General features: G+C 48.8%; 5 protein-coding genes across 5 annotated transcripts; 3 read left to right on the top strand and 2 right to left on the bottom strand.

The window, feature by feature from the left end:
* Window positions 1–2,981: 2,981 nt before the first annotated feature.
* On the top strand, window positions 2,982–3,938 carry BO87DRAFT_440652 (MARVEL domain-containing protein; the record flags this gene model as incomplete). Its single annotated transcript, XM_025627967.1, has 5 exons — window positions 2,982–3,044; window positions 3,123–3,279; window positions 3,343–3,530; window positions 3,588–3,637; window positions 3,695–3,938. 5 exons carry the CDS (start codon window positions 2,982–2,984, stop codon window positions 3,729–3,731), a joined length of 495 nt encoding a protein of 164 aa, XP_025477567.1. The 3' UTR covers window positions 3,732–3,938.
* Window positions 3,939–4,034: 96 nt separating this feature from the next.
* Window positions 4,035–6,787, bottom strand: BO87DRAFT_388498 (uncharacterized protein; the record flags this gene model as incomplete). Its single annotated transcript, XM_025624860.1, has 4 exons — window positions 4,035–4,102; window positions 4,136–4,144; window positions 4,513–6,336; window positions 6,394–6,787. 4 exons carry the CDS (start codon window positions 6,785–6,787, stop codon window positions 4,035–4,037), a joined length of 2,295 nt encoding a protein of 764 aa, XP_025477566.1.
* Window positions 6,788–7,596: 809 nt separating this feature from the next.
* Window positions 7,597–9,854, top strand: BO87DRAFT_363210 (LCCL domain-containing protein). Its single transcript, XM_025621673.1, has 2 exons — window positions 7,597–8,245; window positions 8,301–9,854. The coding sequence occupies exons 1-2, from the start codon at window positions 7,731–7,733 to the stop codon at window positions 9,763–9,765; spliced, it is 1,980 nt and encodes a 659-aa protein (XP_025477565.1). The 5' UTR covers window positions 7,597–7,730; the 3' UTR covers window positions 9,766–9,854.
* Window positions 9,855–11,306: 1,452 nt separating this feature from the next.
* On the bottom strand, window positions 11,307–12,913 carry BO87DRAFT_363207 (glycoside hydrolase family 43 protein). The gene is made up of 2 exons (XM_025621672.1): window positions 12,045–12,913; window positions 11,307–11,990 (listed from the first exon to the last, which is right to left on the bottom strand). The coding sequence occupies exons 1-2, from the start codon at window positions 12,591–12,593 to the stop codon at window positions 11,313–11,315; spliced, it is 1,227 nt and encodes a 408-aa protein (XP_025477564.1). The 5' UTR covers window positions 12,594–12,913; the 3' UTR covers window positions 11,307–11,312.
* Window positions 12,914–15,011: 2,098 nt separating this feature from the next.
* Window positions 15,012–16,357, top strand: BO87DRAFT_110816 (glycosyltransferase family 32 protein). The gene is made up of 2 exons (XM_025617878.1): window positions 15,012–16,267; window positions 16,319–16,357. The coding sequence occupies exons 1-2, from the start codon at window positions 15,208–15,210 to the stop codon at window positions 16,345–16,347; spliced, it is 1,089 nt and encodes a 362-aa protein (XP_025477563.1). The 5' UTR covers window positions 15,012–15,207; the 3' UTR covers window positions 16,348–16,357.
* The last annotated feature ends 494 nt before the right edge of the window (window positions 16,358–16,851 follow it).

Below are 16,851 nucleotides of genomic sequence, written 5' to 3'. Positions count from 1 at the left end.
TTTTTTTCCATTTCCCTTCCATGGGTGACCGATCAGATTATTAAGTCTTGGGTCATCCGGTCGGATAGATGAGCAGTCGGATGGACTGACTCCAGCGAGTACTCCATCCACAGGGCGGGATAAACATGGGTCAGTCACACCCACTAGGAGAAAAGAAGGGACTGGCAACGATCCCCTAAACCGGAGGGGGTAAAGTCGGGGCGCTATTGAAGTTAGCGGGTGGATGTGCGGTGGAGAGGAACAATAGCCTAGTGATGGGGACCAGTGGAGAGCAATAGGTACGATTTTCCAACAGCTTTTTTTTCTTGCGAGCGAGTGGTTCAGCCTTGAAGCAGGTCGCTCTGCAGATTATACGATGAAATGTAACGTAACCGGACAACGAAGCGGCGCGACAACGAGCCGGCGCGGCAACCCTCACCGCTTCGAACCTCCACACAACACAACACGCGATATATTCAACCTTGCTTAATTCAGTCAATATTGAAGCTATTCAAACGCATGGAGGGTCTTTCTCGAGATAGGAGACTAGCGCTTGCCTGCGAGGCCTTCAATCGCGGCCAATTTGCTACCAAAAAGGCGTGTGCTGCAGCATTTGATGTCAAGATAAGCACTCTAAAAGATCGTTTGAATGGCGTCAAACCTCGCACGGAAGTAGAGGCAAATTTAAGGAAGTTATCTAACAATGATGAATTAGTCTTGAAGCGCAGGATCCTTGAATTAGATTCACGAGGCTATCCGCTTACTATTGCTAAAGTACGATATCTTGCAGAGGTCCTTCTAGCATCGAAATCAAAGTTAAAAAACACCTTTATTAGTGAACGCTGGGTCAATCGATTCGTTCAACGTCACCAGGCTGAATTGAAGTCTAAATATACTCAACGTTTTGATTATCAACGTGCGAAGTGCGAGAATGTCGAGGTCATAAGTCAGTGGTTCAGATTAGTGCAGAATACCATACAAAAATATGGGATTCTTGAACACGATACTTATAATATAGACGAAACGGGTTTTCAAATGGGAATAGCATCAACTGCAAAGATTGTCTGCGGCACTGAATCACGTCAAACGAATGCAAGATCTATACAACCTGGAAATCGTGAATGGGTTACTTCGATCATTACAATCAGTGCTGGAGGGAGTGTACTACCTCCACAGATTATCTTTGCAGGCAAGATGCAGCAAGAGAAGTGGTTTGAAGCTATTCCCAATGACTGGCGGATCAGTGTTAGTGATAACGGATGGACGAATGATAAACTCGCATTTGACTGGCTTCAATACTTTGATGCCTATACAGCCTCAAAAACAATGGGCCAGTATCGTCTCCTTATCCTTGATGGCCATGGAAGCCATTCAACTGTTGAATTCGACCAATATTGCAAAGAAAGATCAATTATTCCTCTATACATGCCGCCTCATTCTTCCCATAAACTTCAACCGCTCGATGTCACTTGTTTTGCACCGCTAAAGACCCTGTACGGCCGTCGAATCAAAGATGCAGCTGATCAAGGCATCCACCATATACAGAAAGAAGACTTCCTATATCATTTCAAAAAGGTGTATTCGAAAGCGTTTAACACAGCGAATATAAAGCAAGGTTTTGCTGCAACAGGGCTTTCTCCGTACAACCCTCAAAGAGTGCTCCAACACCTCAAAGATTCGAATCAAACACCTCCACCACCTTCGACATCATCATCTAATCAATCTATGTATCTTGGTAAAACGCCTTTGACTCTTTATCAACTGAATCATCAAAAAGCGGAGATCGAAACACTACAGGAAGCTGGGTTATCCTCGCTTATTGCTGATCAAGCACTCGAAAAGGTCTATAAAGGTGCAGAAATGGCAATGCAGAATGCTGTACTGCTTCAACAGGAATTGGATCAACTCCGTGCAGTAGATCAATATAAAAAGAACAAGAAGAAGGCCTCGAAACGCTTTCTACAAGAAGGAGGCACGTTAGATGGCTCTACTGCACGTCATATTGCTCAGAAAAAGGATGTTGAGGCTATACAGATAACAAAACACGCTCAACGTCGGCCACCACGCTGCAGTAATTGCAATAAGGAAGGCCATAATCGCCTCAAATGTCCAGATAAAGTCAACGCCTAGTTTGCTTGAATATAAGTCATTTATATAGCATTCAATTGCTTCAATTTGAAGCGATCGTTGCAATATGGTAGGCAGAATGGTGGCTTGTTTGTGAGGGTTGAGGGTTGCCGCGCCGGCTCGTTGTCGCGCCGCTTCGTTGTCCGATTACGTTATAGAATGTGGCTGAGTAATTCTATATGTGGCACTTCTTTGATGGTTGCCTATGAGTTGGACCATAAGATGATAGCTTGGTACCTAGAGCTGCGGACTCGGCGCAAACACAGCCCATCGTAGCATTGTGACGCTCTCACCCGATCAAAAAGGACCACTAATTAATTTAGTTTCTTCACACCGAATTGAAAAGAAGAAAAAATTTACTTTATACTTTGTAGAAACTTCCCACCCTATCCCCATCCACTTCTTGCCAGCGGGTCGATCAGTTACCCAGCCTGGTTGAGGAGAAATGTTGCGCACTGAACGTTGGGCAGGACGCAAGATTGTGGGCTGGCCAATCGTAGTCTCAAAAGCGATGTCATGTCACTGGCAGACCCGGTGATCAGAACAGACTAGAATTACCAGAAAGGAGTCGATGAGCAAGGGAAATTGATTCCCCCCCCCCTCGTCTTTCTTGGTGTTCCCTCGCCCAGCAAAATTCGTGTTGCGGATCATCGGCTCCTCTGAGAAGCTTGCTTGATCGTCATTTCGATTATTTAAATCACACCTCCACCTCATCTTCTTTTCTCTCGTCGCTTCTTGCTGGTTATCCTACCGATTTACTTCTCGTTCCTACTTCAGTGACGCTAGCTATCTACTTCGTGCTTACTCCAACAGCTACTACATCACACTATTGGCGACCCTGCATTTGCCTCGGCTCCACTCATCTAATCGCCAACATGCCTGTTATCTCCCGCCTAATCTCCATTGTCTTTCGCGTTGCGCAAATTGTTTGCGGTGCGGTATGTATTTCAATATGATTAATGAAAAATCATTCTGCTCTCTATTTCTCACGCTAACATAGTTATCGATTTCAATAGGTCGTCGCCGGTATCATCGGTCACTACCTTGCCCAATACAGCGGTGACGCATGGCCTGAGGCCCGCTGGATCTACACCGAAGTTGTCGCCGGGTTATCAATCCTCCTTGGCCTGATATGGCTCATACCATTTTCCTCTGGATTCTTTTCCTGGCCATGTACGTCGTCACATGTCCCTTCTTTATTCCTCCGCAATTGCTGACTCGTTCCTTTTCCCGCAGTTGACGTCATCATCTCCCTTGCGTGGTTTGCCGCATTTGGTATCCTTGTCAACGCCATTCACAAGTTCAGCTGTGGCAGTATCTGGCACTGGGGTGGTCTCTACCGCAACAATACTTGCAGTCGCTGGAAGGCTGCTGAAGCGTTCAGTTTCATCTCCGCTATTGTCTGGCTTGCTTCAGCGCTTGTGGTATGTTTTGTTACACCCCCTGCTGGCTATTGATGCATACTGACGATCGTGATACAGGGTCTTTGGTTCACTTTCCGTGTCAGGAAGGATAGCACTGCTCCTACCTAGTAAGTCACATTATCATCGTCAATGTGTGGACCTCGATGCTAACAATGTCGCATCAGTGGTCGCCGTCGCTTCTTCGGCCGCTCCGCCGTCTAAACATGACAAATTTCCAGTGCTAATCCATTGGTCCATTGCACCATGGACTACGAATACCCCATCTAACGGAGACTTGGAAATGCCGCGCATGTGCTTTGCGCCACGCAACTTTCTCGATTCCAACGCTCTTTTCACGTGAAACGTTGATTAATGCTTCTAATACATGATTACCGCCGACACTAGTACTAATATTGCTCGAGATTTTGCTTCTATATATGGTGGAGGCTCTGAGGAGATGAGATGAGATGATATCATGATTTTGCTTTGCTTATACCCACCTATAGCTGTTTGAGCTGGTTGCTTTTAGAGGTACTGAGGCGTCCATTCGTTACTATACCCCAGGAGCTGAGTCTGAGTGCTAAGCAAAACATCTAATGTCGAGCATGCTCACTTGGATAACTTACTTCTATATACTATATCATAATATCAGAACTGAAACAGTTAAATTATATACCAATTTACTGAACTCCCATCTAATATCTGCGCTACATATCTTCATATGGAAACAGCGATCATGTGAAGATACACGCATGTGTCAGGTGATCAAGGCAACATCCTTACAGACTCGTTCCTCCCCTTCCTTCTCGTTATCACGGATCGAAGAGGGTCATGAACTAATCGAGCTTTCTCTAATATAGTTACTACCGCAGGACCAAGTCTGCAGATCTCTCCGGCGATTGAGCTGAGATACTGCTGTGGCGCAGTTTAAGAGATCAGGATCCACCGCCCCCGCCTGTGTGATACATCAGACCAACTCATATAAAGACATGGAAGAACTTACCACCACATCCTGAGCTCCCTCCCCCTCCCCCTCCCCCTCCACCACATCCTCCAGCGCCACCACCACCGCACCCTGCAGAAGCACCACAAGCAGACGCATTCCCACAAGAGACACAGTTCCCAGCCGCGATAGAAGAGCCGCACGTTCCTGAAATACAATTCCCTTGCCCACTAAGCGATCCGTCCGTACAGTGAGGATCGTCATGGAACAGCTGTTCAAGTCCATCTACAAGTTTCTCGATGCCGTCGAAGAAATTCGAAATGGCGTCGACGGTCTCATGATTATTCTTATGGTTGACCTCATCTTCCTCGGATGACAACATGCTTGTCTCGTCCTGAGAAACGACTGAGTCCGTAGTCAGACTGGTTGGCAAGACAAGAGAGTTGACCGCTGCGATGGCAGATTCAAGCGCCTTGGATGAACGGGAATGCTTTTGAGCCCGCCTGAGTGACTTTCTGTAAGCTTCTAGAAGCTGCAAAGCTTTGGTTTCTCTCATTATTCGGTTGACCTCACTATTCTGAAGGCGGACAGCACTGTGAATAGAGATGTGCGGCCCACTGTCAGACTTAGAGGCTTGATCATGCTGTCTGTGCAACTCATCAACGGCTTTGCGGGCATCGGAAAGCCACAATAATGATGAGCGGAAGTGACCGTAGAGATCGGGATAGCGGATCGCCTCGCAGAACCAACAGACGCATTCGCTGTAGATCTCCCCATCGGTAACCTCACGGTATGTTTTGCAAGTCCATTCGAATCCATTGGTTAGTTTTAGCTCATCAACCTTGTCATTGTGGTCGATGAACTGCATTGGCCTATTGGTTAAACGCACGCTATAGTTGTAATATTGTCTGGGAGAAAGTTGGTGTGTGTGCCATGCCAAATCCACATCTAGTGTCGGCACGGCCATTTCTTTGGGGTTATCAGCCATGATCCCGAAGAAGACACTGTACTTTCTGATCATTCGGTTTAAGGTGGCGTGGAGAGTCGGTGACCTAAGCCAGTTGATACGGTCCATTTGTTGAATGAACTTGCCCTGTCTGATGACAGCGCCGAGCAAGTCCAAGGAGAATGGGCTAGAGTTATCCCAGTATCGAGAGATCATCCGACGGATGCATATCTTCTCAACCCGAGTGGGCTGAACCTTTGAGAAATGTGACTCGTGTGCCATCTGCAGGACTCTGCGTTCTTGGACTCTTTTCCTGAGATAATCGCGCACAGCGGCGATACTGTGGCATTGATTGGCCTTGGGATCAGTAAACTCCAGGATGTCGTCCGCCACAACCCGGATAAGTTGGCTTGGATATAAGAATGCTGCTTCCTTCCAGCTCATGGACACTGGGAATGGGACACCACGTAAGTTGTAGAAGCACCCGGGCATAGGTCGACTCTGATCCCGCACTACCCGCACATCCTGACGCCACTTGGCCAGCTTCAGCCGGTCATGGTCTATAAGGTAATCACAATTGTGGCACACAGCACGGAAGCCTTTGTCAGCTAAGCCTGTGCAGTTGTCAAAAGGAAGGTTGACGTCTGTCACGTCTTGGCCCGCTGTCCAGCTGACGATGACCTCGGTGCCGCAGTTCGGACATTGAACAATGGTAGTGAGCGGATCAAGAAGGTTGTCCCAACTAGAACCAACCTGAGACTCGAAATACCGGCACGCTTCCCCAGTTGCCGTGTAATCAAAAGTTGTGCCATCGATCTGCTGGTCAAGAAGCTCCCAAGGGAAACCCGCACCCCAAACACACATCTTGCCATACCGGATACAGTCTTCGAGATACTTGCGTGGATTCAGCATATGCGAGTGCCATACCATAAGAACATCTATCCCACGTCTTGTTTTAGCAAGCAGTGTGTCAGTTTGAGATCAGAATCACCCACCTAGGGGTGGAAGGATATCTTGGTGCCACTGCACTATTTTCTCAGGCTTGACGACATTGGCATAAGCATTTCTGCGAATATCTGCCATTTTAGGAAGCGGTTCCGGGCTTGGGAGACAACGGAACCACCAATTTGTGTATCGTTTCACAGCCCGTGCGACATATACAGCCCAGCGCTTCTCCTTAACCAAGGCATGGTATTTGTCCTGTGCATCACCCTCTTCATGTCCGTCTGTGCCGTGAAGCCCGAAAAGTCCGTCATTGTTGCTAACTACATCTCGCAATTCAGCAAACGCTGAGAGAAGCTTGAGATGAGTAACACACTGCTTCTGGGTGACATATTTTGGCTCTGAAGAGGGCGATGTCGACACATCACTCAATAGGAAAGAAGTCATGCTTGAAGAAACGCTTCCAAATGCTTTGAAGTGAAGATCCTCCGATTTGCTCATATCGACGTTCGGTGACTGAATATATACCTCATCTGTGTAGAGAGCAAGGCTGCGAGAGGCATCCTAGACGAGGCTGTGAGGCTGGGTCGTGCTCACCCGTGGTCAGGTGGCTAATGGCTGCGGTCACCACATGGTAACACGGTCAATTTGGCAAGTTCGTATTTGCGCAATTGTTCCGTGAAATATTATTTTAGCTGACTAAAAAGCATATCCACTGAAAGTCATGGTATAAGGAAGGCAACAGAAAGGCAGCAAATTAGCAGAAGCGTGATGGTCAGGCTCTGTGACAGAACCAATCAGTGTTCTGTAGCTCCCTTCTCATAGGATACAAAAGCTCTATCTTACCAAGCTAACAAACAACAAGGCTAGCCATGTCCGGTGAACTCGATGCGATCAATACATGTACATCATTCAATGCATCGGTTGCAAGGCTGCGAGAAGATCAGTGTAAGGAGCGAACTTCTACTGCCATGGCTCTGATTAGCGAATGCTTCTGAGCCTCTGGGAAGATATGAATAATGATTTGCTATACAGATATCTGTCATATGATTGACTGGAGGAATCACATATATGCCTCTCCAATGAATGCGTTCATTAGGCAAGAATGAAAGCCGCCGAGGCTGCAGAGAGAATGTTTGCGGAGGATGGGACATCGTGGTATAATTGACACGGACCGACCATCACTTAATGACGGCTTTTAGCCAGTTATCGTTGCACCGGTATAACTCTTCAGAATCCATACTCTTGGAAAGGGTTCTATACTAAATGTGTTGGTTTTGCCTAATCCAGTCCATGATGACTAACTGGCGAGCTTCCGAAGCAACCGTTCATTCTTGATTTTGGATTGAGTTCTCCCGCGGTTCTTCCTCACAATACCGACGGAGCAACAATGCGCCCGGAGCACCCTTCGAGAAGCAGGTCAAGATCTCCATCGTCCTCCTTTGGAAAGACATCCCAAGACTACCCGTTGGCCGTCTTTGATCCGATTGAGAATGACTCCGAAAGCAGTCAGTTCATAACGGTTGGGCGGGAAAGTTCCGACTCCGCCCGGCCCGACCAGCGAGAGACCACGAATGAACCATTATTGCCAACTTCAACTCACCACCCCCGACGCATAGCGCCGGAGCCATTTTCATGTACACTTTCTGGGATCCGCGCGTGGATTAAAGGCCCGCCATACCCACACCGGTATCAGATCACCCCATGGTTGCAGCACTGGCAGACGGCACCGGGCCGCCTCGTGGAGCGTTATTTTCCGAGCACCCGTGCCAAAGTTTGGCTATTGCTCGGATGCATATGCACCTGGGGTGTCATATTCCTGTCCATCCTGCATTCCTCTGTAGCTGGCCAGCAGGTATCCGGATACGGTGTGCCTGTCAAGCTATCATGCCACGCTAGACTATGGTATGTCGCTGCTCTTGTGGTTCTAGGATGTTTTCAAACTCATCTCTCTATGCAGGCCAAATTCCACCGACTGCGGCCTAAATGGGGATTCTTGCCGCCCCTTTGACAATGGGGCATTTGCCTTTCGCTGCCCCGCAGGTTGTGCAGATGCGATGCTGCTAGAGCCGTACTTTGTAGGCCCGGAAGAGTACAATTACCGTCCTCTTGTTATCGGGGGAACTGCAGATGGTGATAATACTGATTCCATCTACCGCGGAGACTCAGCTATCTGTCCTGCAGCACTACACGCTGGTCTAATAGACAGCCAGAAAGGTGGCTGTGGCGTCTTGCGTCGAACGGGCGAAAGAACCAAGTTTCCGTCAGTGACAAGGAACGGGATCGAGAGCATTGGATACGCCTCATACTTTCCACTCTCCTTTACCTTTGGCGGAGAGTCGTCCGAAACAAGCTGTCAGGACCTACGTTGGCCACTCTTCACCTTTTCAGTCATCGTCACGACGTTACTATCTCTGTTCATCACATCCCCCGCAGCATTCTACGCCTCCATCTACTTCATCGTCTACTTCCAGGTCGCTCTGTCATCTGACCCGCCCTACTCCCCCGACTATTACGAAGTCGTATCCACAGCGCTAGGCCGCTTCCTACCCTGCGCCTTCGTCGGCTTTGCAATGTACTACTTCTGTGTCCGCAAAACCCTGACAGATCTCACCGCACACTGGGACAAGACTGTCCTCTGGCTGGGAAGCTGCTGGGTCGGCGCCCTCAACACTGACACATTCGACAAGATTCCCATCTCACGCCTCACACCACATGACATCCAACAACAACCGGGCGCCATTCCCGCCTTGATCATCATCGTCGGCCTTCTCGTCGCCATCGTCCTCACCCAAGCCATCGCTTTCCGCAGAGAAGGTCGCATGCCCAAAATGCTCCTCCTCTATGGAATCATGGTCTGCGGCGTGATTGCCCTGATGCTTGTTCCGCACATGAACCTCCGCATCCATCACTACGTCCTCAGTCTCCTCTTCTTACCCGGAACAACGCTCCAAACACGCCCCAGTCTACTCTACCAAGGCCTCCTCATAGGACTGTTCATCAATGGTATTGCGCGCTGGGGCTTCGACAGCATACTCCAGACATCTGCGGCATTGCTGGACGGCGCGCAACTGGGCAGCGTCCTGCCTGTCATTGGTGCTCCCGCTATTTTGTCGAGCCAGAACATCATGTTCAATTTCAATGATGTAGATAAGGATGCAGATGGTATTAGCGTGCTTGTTAACGACGTTGAACGGTTTCGGGCGTTCAAATCTGATGATGGAATGTTGGAGTCATTCAATTGGACGCGGCATTTGGATGGTGAGCCGGAGTATTTCCGGTTCGGATATATCAAGGTCAATGCGTTGGGTGGGATTTGGTATGAGGATTTCACGAGGCCGGGTACTTGGGAGAGTGAAGGGGAGTGGGTTCCCCCTGCTGATTCTGATGATGATTCTGGGTCTGTTTCACCGTCTTTGGCATGATTACCTAGTTGGGGTATATTTGGTGGATATATTGGCAGAATAGGTATATATAGATTTTGAATAGTAGATTGCAGTATAGACGATCGGATAATGTGAATGCGCATTTTATGCACAGACTTACTCAGCATGCGGTGCAGAGCAATCTGGATAAATCAGGATCACGTGCCCTCCGCGTCGAGCACAAAACCACGCGCAATTCCGCGAAGCAACACATTATGTGTAATATCTTAGATGATGAGCCGCTCGACGCGACTCTTATTTATTCATAGCTATTTCCTATGAACTTCTATGGATAGCGCTTTTCAAATCTCAATGACGATAAACCACACACAAAGAGCTTTCTCATGACACCCTTTAATGATTCATATCAGGCAGTGGACTTCATCCTTCGGGAGACCGAATGGAAGAAGACATCTGACCCAAGCGTGGATGATTGAGACTGAACAGAGATCTAAGAGATTACCAAGCTGCACAATTCTTTCTGAACATGCCTCTTTCACTTCTATATTCATGGCAGGAAACTATTCTTAATGTTCGGGGATAGCCTTGCTTTGCTCAAACTCACTTTTTCATATTATACTGACCACTTTCACTTCTTCTTTTCTTGATATCGATGATATCATTCTTCTTATTCCCAGCACTAACAACTTTTCTGATATATTTGCAAAAAAAACCTACCACACTATCCCCTCTGCTCTATCCCAGCATGCCAGCGCCAATGATGACAAAAGAAATCTAGCACTTTACTCCGAGACTCTCATACATTACTGCTCCATCTGTTTCTCTCCATGAAGATAACGATGTTCGAGCACGGTCAATGAGGAGTGATGTTTTAACGGTAGTTTTCAATCTGATGGCTATCTCATCCCTCACATTTCTCCTTTCTTGCTTTATGTTCCCCTATTTGCATATCAGACTAATGCTGGGATTGCTCATACTTTATTTTAGTTATATATCTATTTCTACTAACTACAAACCACAAGATGCAGAGAAATTGCTACTATCCATTAATGATATGGATTTTACACATGATACCATAGAAGATAGCTAATGACACAGAACAAACAGACATGGATATCCTATTCAAAGGATATGGACAAGAAATGGATCAAATAAAGGGGACTGGAATGGAATTCAAGCAACAGACAGCCCAGTGACGAATTCATATGAAATCAAAAGCCAAATTTGCATGGTATCCGGCATTGACGTGTGCATTCTTGCATAAGTCATTACTATTTTCCGCCTGGAAACCGGTGAGAACCTGAGAGCTAATCTGAGGGCTGTCTGTGCTGCTTCTGCTTTTTCTGTTTTGGTCGGAGGGGGGGTGTGTGGTTTTGTGATATGCTGTTGGTTGTTGATATAGTATCTGGCCTTTTCATTGGACTTATGTTGTATTACATACTAGGAGACTCTTAACACTGGGTCTAGGTTTGTATTGATGGATGGCTGAAAATTTACCTAGTGTTTAAAACAAGGTCTATAACTTTTTATCCAGTTATGTACATCATAACCAAATCTACCAAATCTATATTACATCAAAGCCACCCTCAAAGCGCCGTCGGCAATATGGTATAATTCGCCGTAATATTCATCGCCGCAGCAAACATACACCGATAATCCCCACAAAAAGCATGAAAAACAATCTTACTCCCATCAATCGACGCCGTCGCACCCCCAGGCGACTTCAATCCAAAGTCCCCAGTTCGGAACAAAGGTCTCTCGGCCCTGGTATACGGCCCCTTTAACGACGTCGACCACGCATATTTAACACTATACTTTGACGAGGTATAGCAATGCGAGGAGAAGAACAGATAGTAGATGCCCCGATCAGTGCGGATAATATCCGGAGCTTCGACTAACGGTCCGTCGACTTTCTCATTAGTTAGGATTTGGACGGGGTCACCGACGGGAGTGACGCCGTCGTCGTGGAGTTGTTGCAGCATGATGGGCGTCGACACGATGGGTTTCTTGCCGTTGTTGCAGTCCCCGCCGTGACCGACGCTGTTGCCGTCGACTTTGTAGACGACGTAGAGGGTCCCGTTGACGTCTTTGAATGGGGCGGGGTCGATGGCGCCGCCGTGGTCGCGGGGACAGGCGAGGGTGCTGTTGTGCGGGATGTAGGGTCCTAGGGGACTTGTGCTGTTGGAGACGGCGGCGCCGACGCAGTGGTGGCGGAGCCAGTCTTTGAGTTCGCCGGAGTAGTAGAGGACGAAGCGGCCGTCTTTCTGTAGGATATATTCAGTTGGGGTTTGTGGGAGGAGTATGTGGGGTTTACTCACGCGTTGAATCACATCCGGAGCGTACTGGTTCATATTCGTTTCCCAGCTGCTCATTGCCGGCATGACATCGTATCCTTGCAGCCAGTCCCAGCTGCTAAAGTTTCGCGATGTCGATACCGGGACGTGAGGAACATCGGGATTATCTGGTGTAGCGACTGTAGCGTAGGCATACCACGTGCTGTTCACCTGGATTAGTCCCGGGTCGGGGAAATCATGCACGACGCGGACTGGACGATTGGCGCTGTTGTAGTAGCTGGGATCGTCGTTGTGGGCATCGTCCACCAGGAGAACTACTGGGACGGTTATCACCACCACGATTATGGCCACGCTTAGAGCTATCAGGGTGATGAGCCATGTTATCTTCTTTCGCGTCCAGATCATGGGGTTTTTTGAGCCGCCTGGGGTTGTGACCGCTGAGGGCGGCTTGGTGGGTGTTATAGTACTACTACCACTCTGGCCCTCATCCTCAGCAGTATCTGTGGATGGGGTGGATTGTGTCCATTTTTTGCTGGTGCTGCTGCTGTTCAGCAGTGATGGGAGGCCTTTCATGGTATCCACCTGGGTGAGAGTGTACTTGCTGGGATGTTGCCATCCGCGCGCGCGAACCAGGGGATGTATTGGGTCTGAAGGGTGGCATTTACTACCTTACTGTGTTTGGTGGTTAGGGGGAGAAGGTAGCTGGGCCAATGGGGTGAGCCATTGGTGGAAAATAGGTAGAGGTTTTGAGGTCAGTGATAACGGGTCATGACAAACAGATGATAGGAACGATGGTGAGGAAAGTTTGGAGTAAAGCACGCAAGTCATTGTGAAACCGGCCGAGCGAGACTTGACCTGTCTGACCATTCCTAAGATGTGAGTGGACGGGACGATCAACCACTGCCAACAGTGTCGGAAATGTCAAATTCCTGTTCGCCATTCTGAGAGATCCAGATCCGCTCGATCCCTGCTTACCTCAGCGGCTAGGTCAACATTCTTCTATTCTGGTGTAGCAGAGCAGGGAAGAATAGTACAGCCACATCGTATGCTTGACAATGAGCGACTCAATGTATGCATTCTGGTTGAGTCTACAATTAGGTGCACACTCTAGCTCGTGATGCTTCTATTGATAGTGATCAGTACCTTGGATTCATCCAAGCCACCTACAACCACAGCTCGTTTCCGTGTTCCTTAGCTGAGAAACCTGATTGTAAGGTTTCATCTGCGGGAGAGTTCACGACTCGGTTCAGGCACTGTAACATACAACGTGGGAATTATTTCTCAAGGTTTCAAAGGAACCCATCCAAGGTCCGGAGATGCGCTTATCCATATCTGGTATGTAGCGGGCCTGGGAGACCGCAAAGAGCCATTCAACGCCTGGGGAGGTTCCACGTGTTGCACGTGACCATAGAGAAGAAAGGGGAATCTGGACTTTGTCCCCAACACAAACAGGAGCATCCAAGCAACTATGAAGTACCACAGGACAAGTTACACCTGAAGAGTGGAAGATGTGTGTGTATGTGTGCCTTGCTGTGGAAAGTCCAGGTGTTCAGTTGTCAAACTTGACAGTGTTATTAAAACCACAAAGAGTATAGCGTGAACTGCAGATCAGATACTGTGATAAGTTTGTAGCATGCTGCTAAGTTGACATGATGGAGGAGATATCGAGCCAATGATAGCTGCAGTGGTTGTTGCTTGGCCTGACCCGCGCCCTGTAAGTGGACGAGCCATGCAGGTCAAGCAATGTAGGTGGCTTTCACCTGTCACTATCACGCAGAATACATAGTCATCCCAACACTCCCTACAAATTCATCTACTAAGCGCCGGAGCCAAGAAGTCGGGGGTGCAGCAGCCGGCCCAGCGTATGACGCGGCTTCACCAGGCTGACGCAGTGTCCACCCTTCAGGCTACGTAAACCACCTCTTCTTCGGATGGGCTGAGCGGGTGTGTGCCCCTCAGCTTAACTCCGATGTGAATGGGGACACGATTCGTAGTAGAGAGTGATGCGAAAGCAAGAACCCTTTCACCCAAAAAAAGGGTGGCCTGGGGATAGAAGTAACCTTATTGCAGCAGGGACTGCTCAGAGATCTAGACCGCGTAGTGGACCTGGCACAGTTTCTAAAATCGTTGCGATCACAGCGACATTTGGCTGCAAACGGCCAACACCCACCAACCCGATTTGTGGGGAAAACGAAGGCGATACCACCTCGGATGCGAAGTTTATCGGCAACACAACCATCATCCCGCATCTCATGTTGAGACAAACCATCGTGCCAAGTGAACTGCGAACCAAGCACTTCAGACGAGTAAGCATTTAATCAATCTGACAAGGCTTAGACGATCATCTCCTGTTGCGGATGCAGACGAACGAGGGTGTGTGGATGCCAACGTCGTATGCCATCCAGCAATTTTTAGCGACGCGTTTGGACTGGGTCGGAACTTATAATGCAGAACTGCAACCCCTGGTTTTTTTATTTGATCACAAAAGAGAATTGTATTATTCTTTTGGTGGTGTACTTAGTGTCCAGGAAATATTCTCCTGCAGGCTGTGGAATAACGACCACATTCTAGACGGCAGAGAGTGGAATGGTCGAATGCTTATCAGCCCGAAGTGCCCGCCGTTTCTGACGCCACCAAACGACTTACTCTTTCGCCGTCGTCACTCGGCTCCACTGCTGCTGCTTAGCCTTAAGCTCAACAACCTTTTTCTTCGCCGGCTCCTCACTCCTCTTCCAGCACCAGCTGGCCTCTGTCTGCTCTGCTGCTCTTGCCTTGATTTGCTTCTAGCCTCCTAGCAATTCCTTCAACCGGCAAGACAGCTTTACTATCCCTACCAATCGATTGCGGTTCTTTTGTTTACGGCGCCTACCGACCCCCGACCACAGCGACCGCGCGGCCCAGGAGTCTTGACGCTTTTCTTACGAAACACCCCTAAAACCTTGCAGTGGCACGATCGCACAGAACAGCTAGCGATGCGAAATTGCTGACACTACTTCTGGCGAAACGGCTTTTGACACGATATACATATCGATCTTGCGTTTATCGTTGCCTGGCGTTGATCTGCTTTGATCGTCGGCGGAGTTGCGGAGAAGACCGGCTGCGGTTCTACATAACTCAGCTGTCTGCCAGCTCATTGCGCCTGTGTGACTATCCACCTAATTAGCGATCTTCTCATATCTCCATAGCGATGCTCACCTTTCGGAAGTCGCTACTAGCGGCTGCGCTTCTGATTACCTTCATCGTCTACCTCCGATCGTCGCATCCCGCCTCTTCCCTCCCGTCCCCAGAGACGGCCTCCGCCGGACACCTATACGATCAGGATTACGACGGCCATGCAGACAATGATCGAAAAGGTGGAACGAGAGACACCGTACAACAGCTGCCGCTGACCCCGCCACCGAGCGCCCCCTTGCGCGAGCGCTTGCGCTACCATTTTCCGTACGATCTGGAAGCCAAGTTTCCTGCATTCATCTGGCAGACGTGGAAATATGCGCCCTCCTCGATGTTCTTCAGTGAAAGCCTTCGTGATCCCGAGTCCAGCTGGTCCGAGCTGCATCCCGGATTTGTCCACGAGGTCGTCCCCGATGATACCCAACGCCATCTGATCAAATACCTGTACGGTGCTGTTCCGGATGTGTTCGAGGCCTACGATGCTATGCCGTTGCCCGTCTTGAAAGCCGACTTTTTCCGATACTTGATCCTTCTCGCACGGGGTGGAATCTACAGCGATATTGATACGACGGCGTTGAAGCCGGCGTCTGACTGGCTGCCAGCAGAGTTGGATCTGGCCACAGTTGGAGCGGTGGTGGGCATTGAGGCGGATCCTGACCGCCCCGATTGGCATGACTGGTATGCGCGCAGAATCCAGTTCTGCCAATGGACCATTCAAGCCAAGCCCGGACACCCCATCATGCGTGACATTGTTTCCTACATCACGGAGGAGACTTTGCGGATGAAGAAGGCGGGTATTCTAAAGACTGGCAAGATGGATAAGACTGTCATGGAGTACACTGGGCCCGGCGCTTGGACGGATGCCGTTTTCCGGTATTTCAACGATCCAGACTACTTCAACATTGAACCCGGCTCGACGTTGAACATCACGTACGAGGACTTTACGGGTCAAGAAGGGTATAAGAAGGTGGGAGACGTGGTGGTTCTTCCCATCACCAGCTTCAGCCCGGGAGTGCACCAAATGGGTGCTGGGGATGTTGATGATCCCATGGCATTCGTGAAACATCACTTTGAAGGTATGCTACCTATCCTCTCTATTGCTTGACTTAAGCTAACATGCCTACCAGGAACTTGGAAGGATGACCCGTCTCTATAAGCCGTCATCAACAATTGCTTTACATCACATCTACACTACGACTCATCAATCCAGCTGGCTCCGCCAGTAGGACACTGAATGGCTCTACTGATACAACACGTGTCATTGCACAATAAATATGACCACATACCCTCAGTGGCATATCATCCGATGCTTGCACATTGCCGGTTGACACGAGCAAGAACCCTCCCATTACCGCCCGTTCGGCAACCTCGCAGCATCCACCCACCTGTTTCCGTCCTCGACCTAAATCTAATGCCCTTGCTTACCCAAGCTAGCCATGTCATGTATACGAAATGCTGGCTTTCCTACCGAGTAAGCTATTGCTTGTGCTCTAAGTCACGGCTCTTAGCTTATCTCTCTCTCATGACAAGCATGTCCGAGCTTAAGCTCGATCGATACTATGCTTGTCAATGGCTTCATCTTTTTCTTCTCTGTGTTCATATACCTGTGTTATATTTTTTTAGTGTTTTGCTCCAAAATCTTTAGAATTTGATACCCGCA

Source organism: Aspergillus neoniger, assembly GCF_003184625.1.
Source record: "Aspergillus neoniger CBS 115656 unplaced genomic scaffold BO87scaffold_25, whole genome shotgun sequence".
NCBI classification, from domain to species: Eukaryota; Fungi; Ascomycota; class Eurotiomycetes; order Eurotiales; family Aspergillaceae; genus Aspergillus; species Aspergillus neoniger.
The sequence above is the reverse complement of the archived record's forward strand: the minus strand, read 5'-3'. Positions and strand labels throughout refer to the sequence as shown.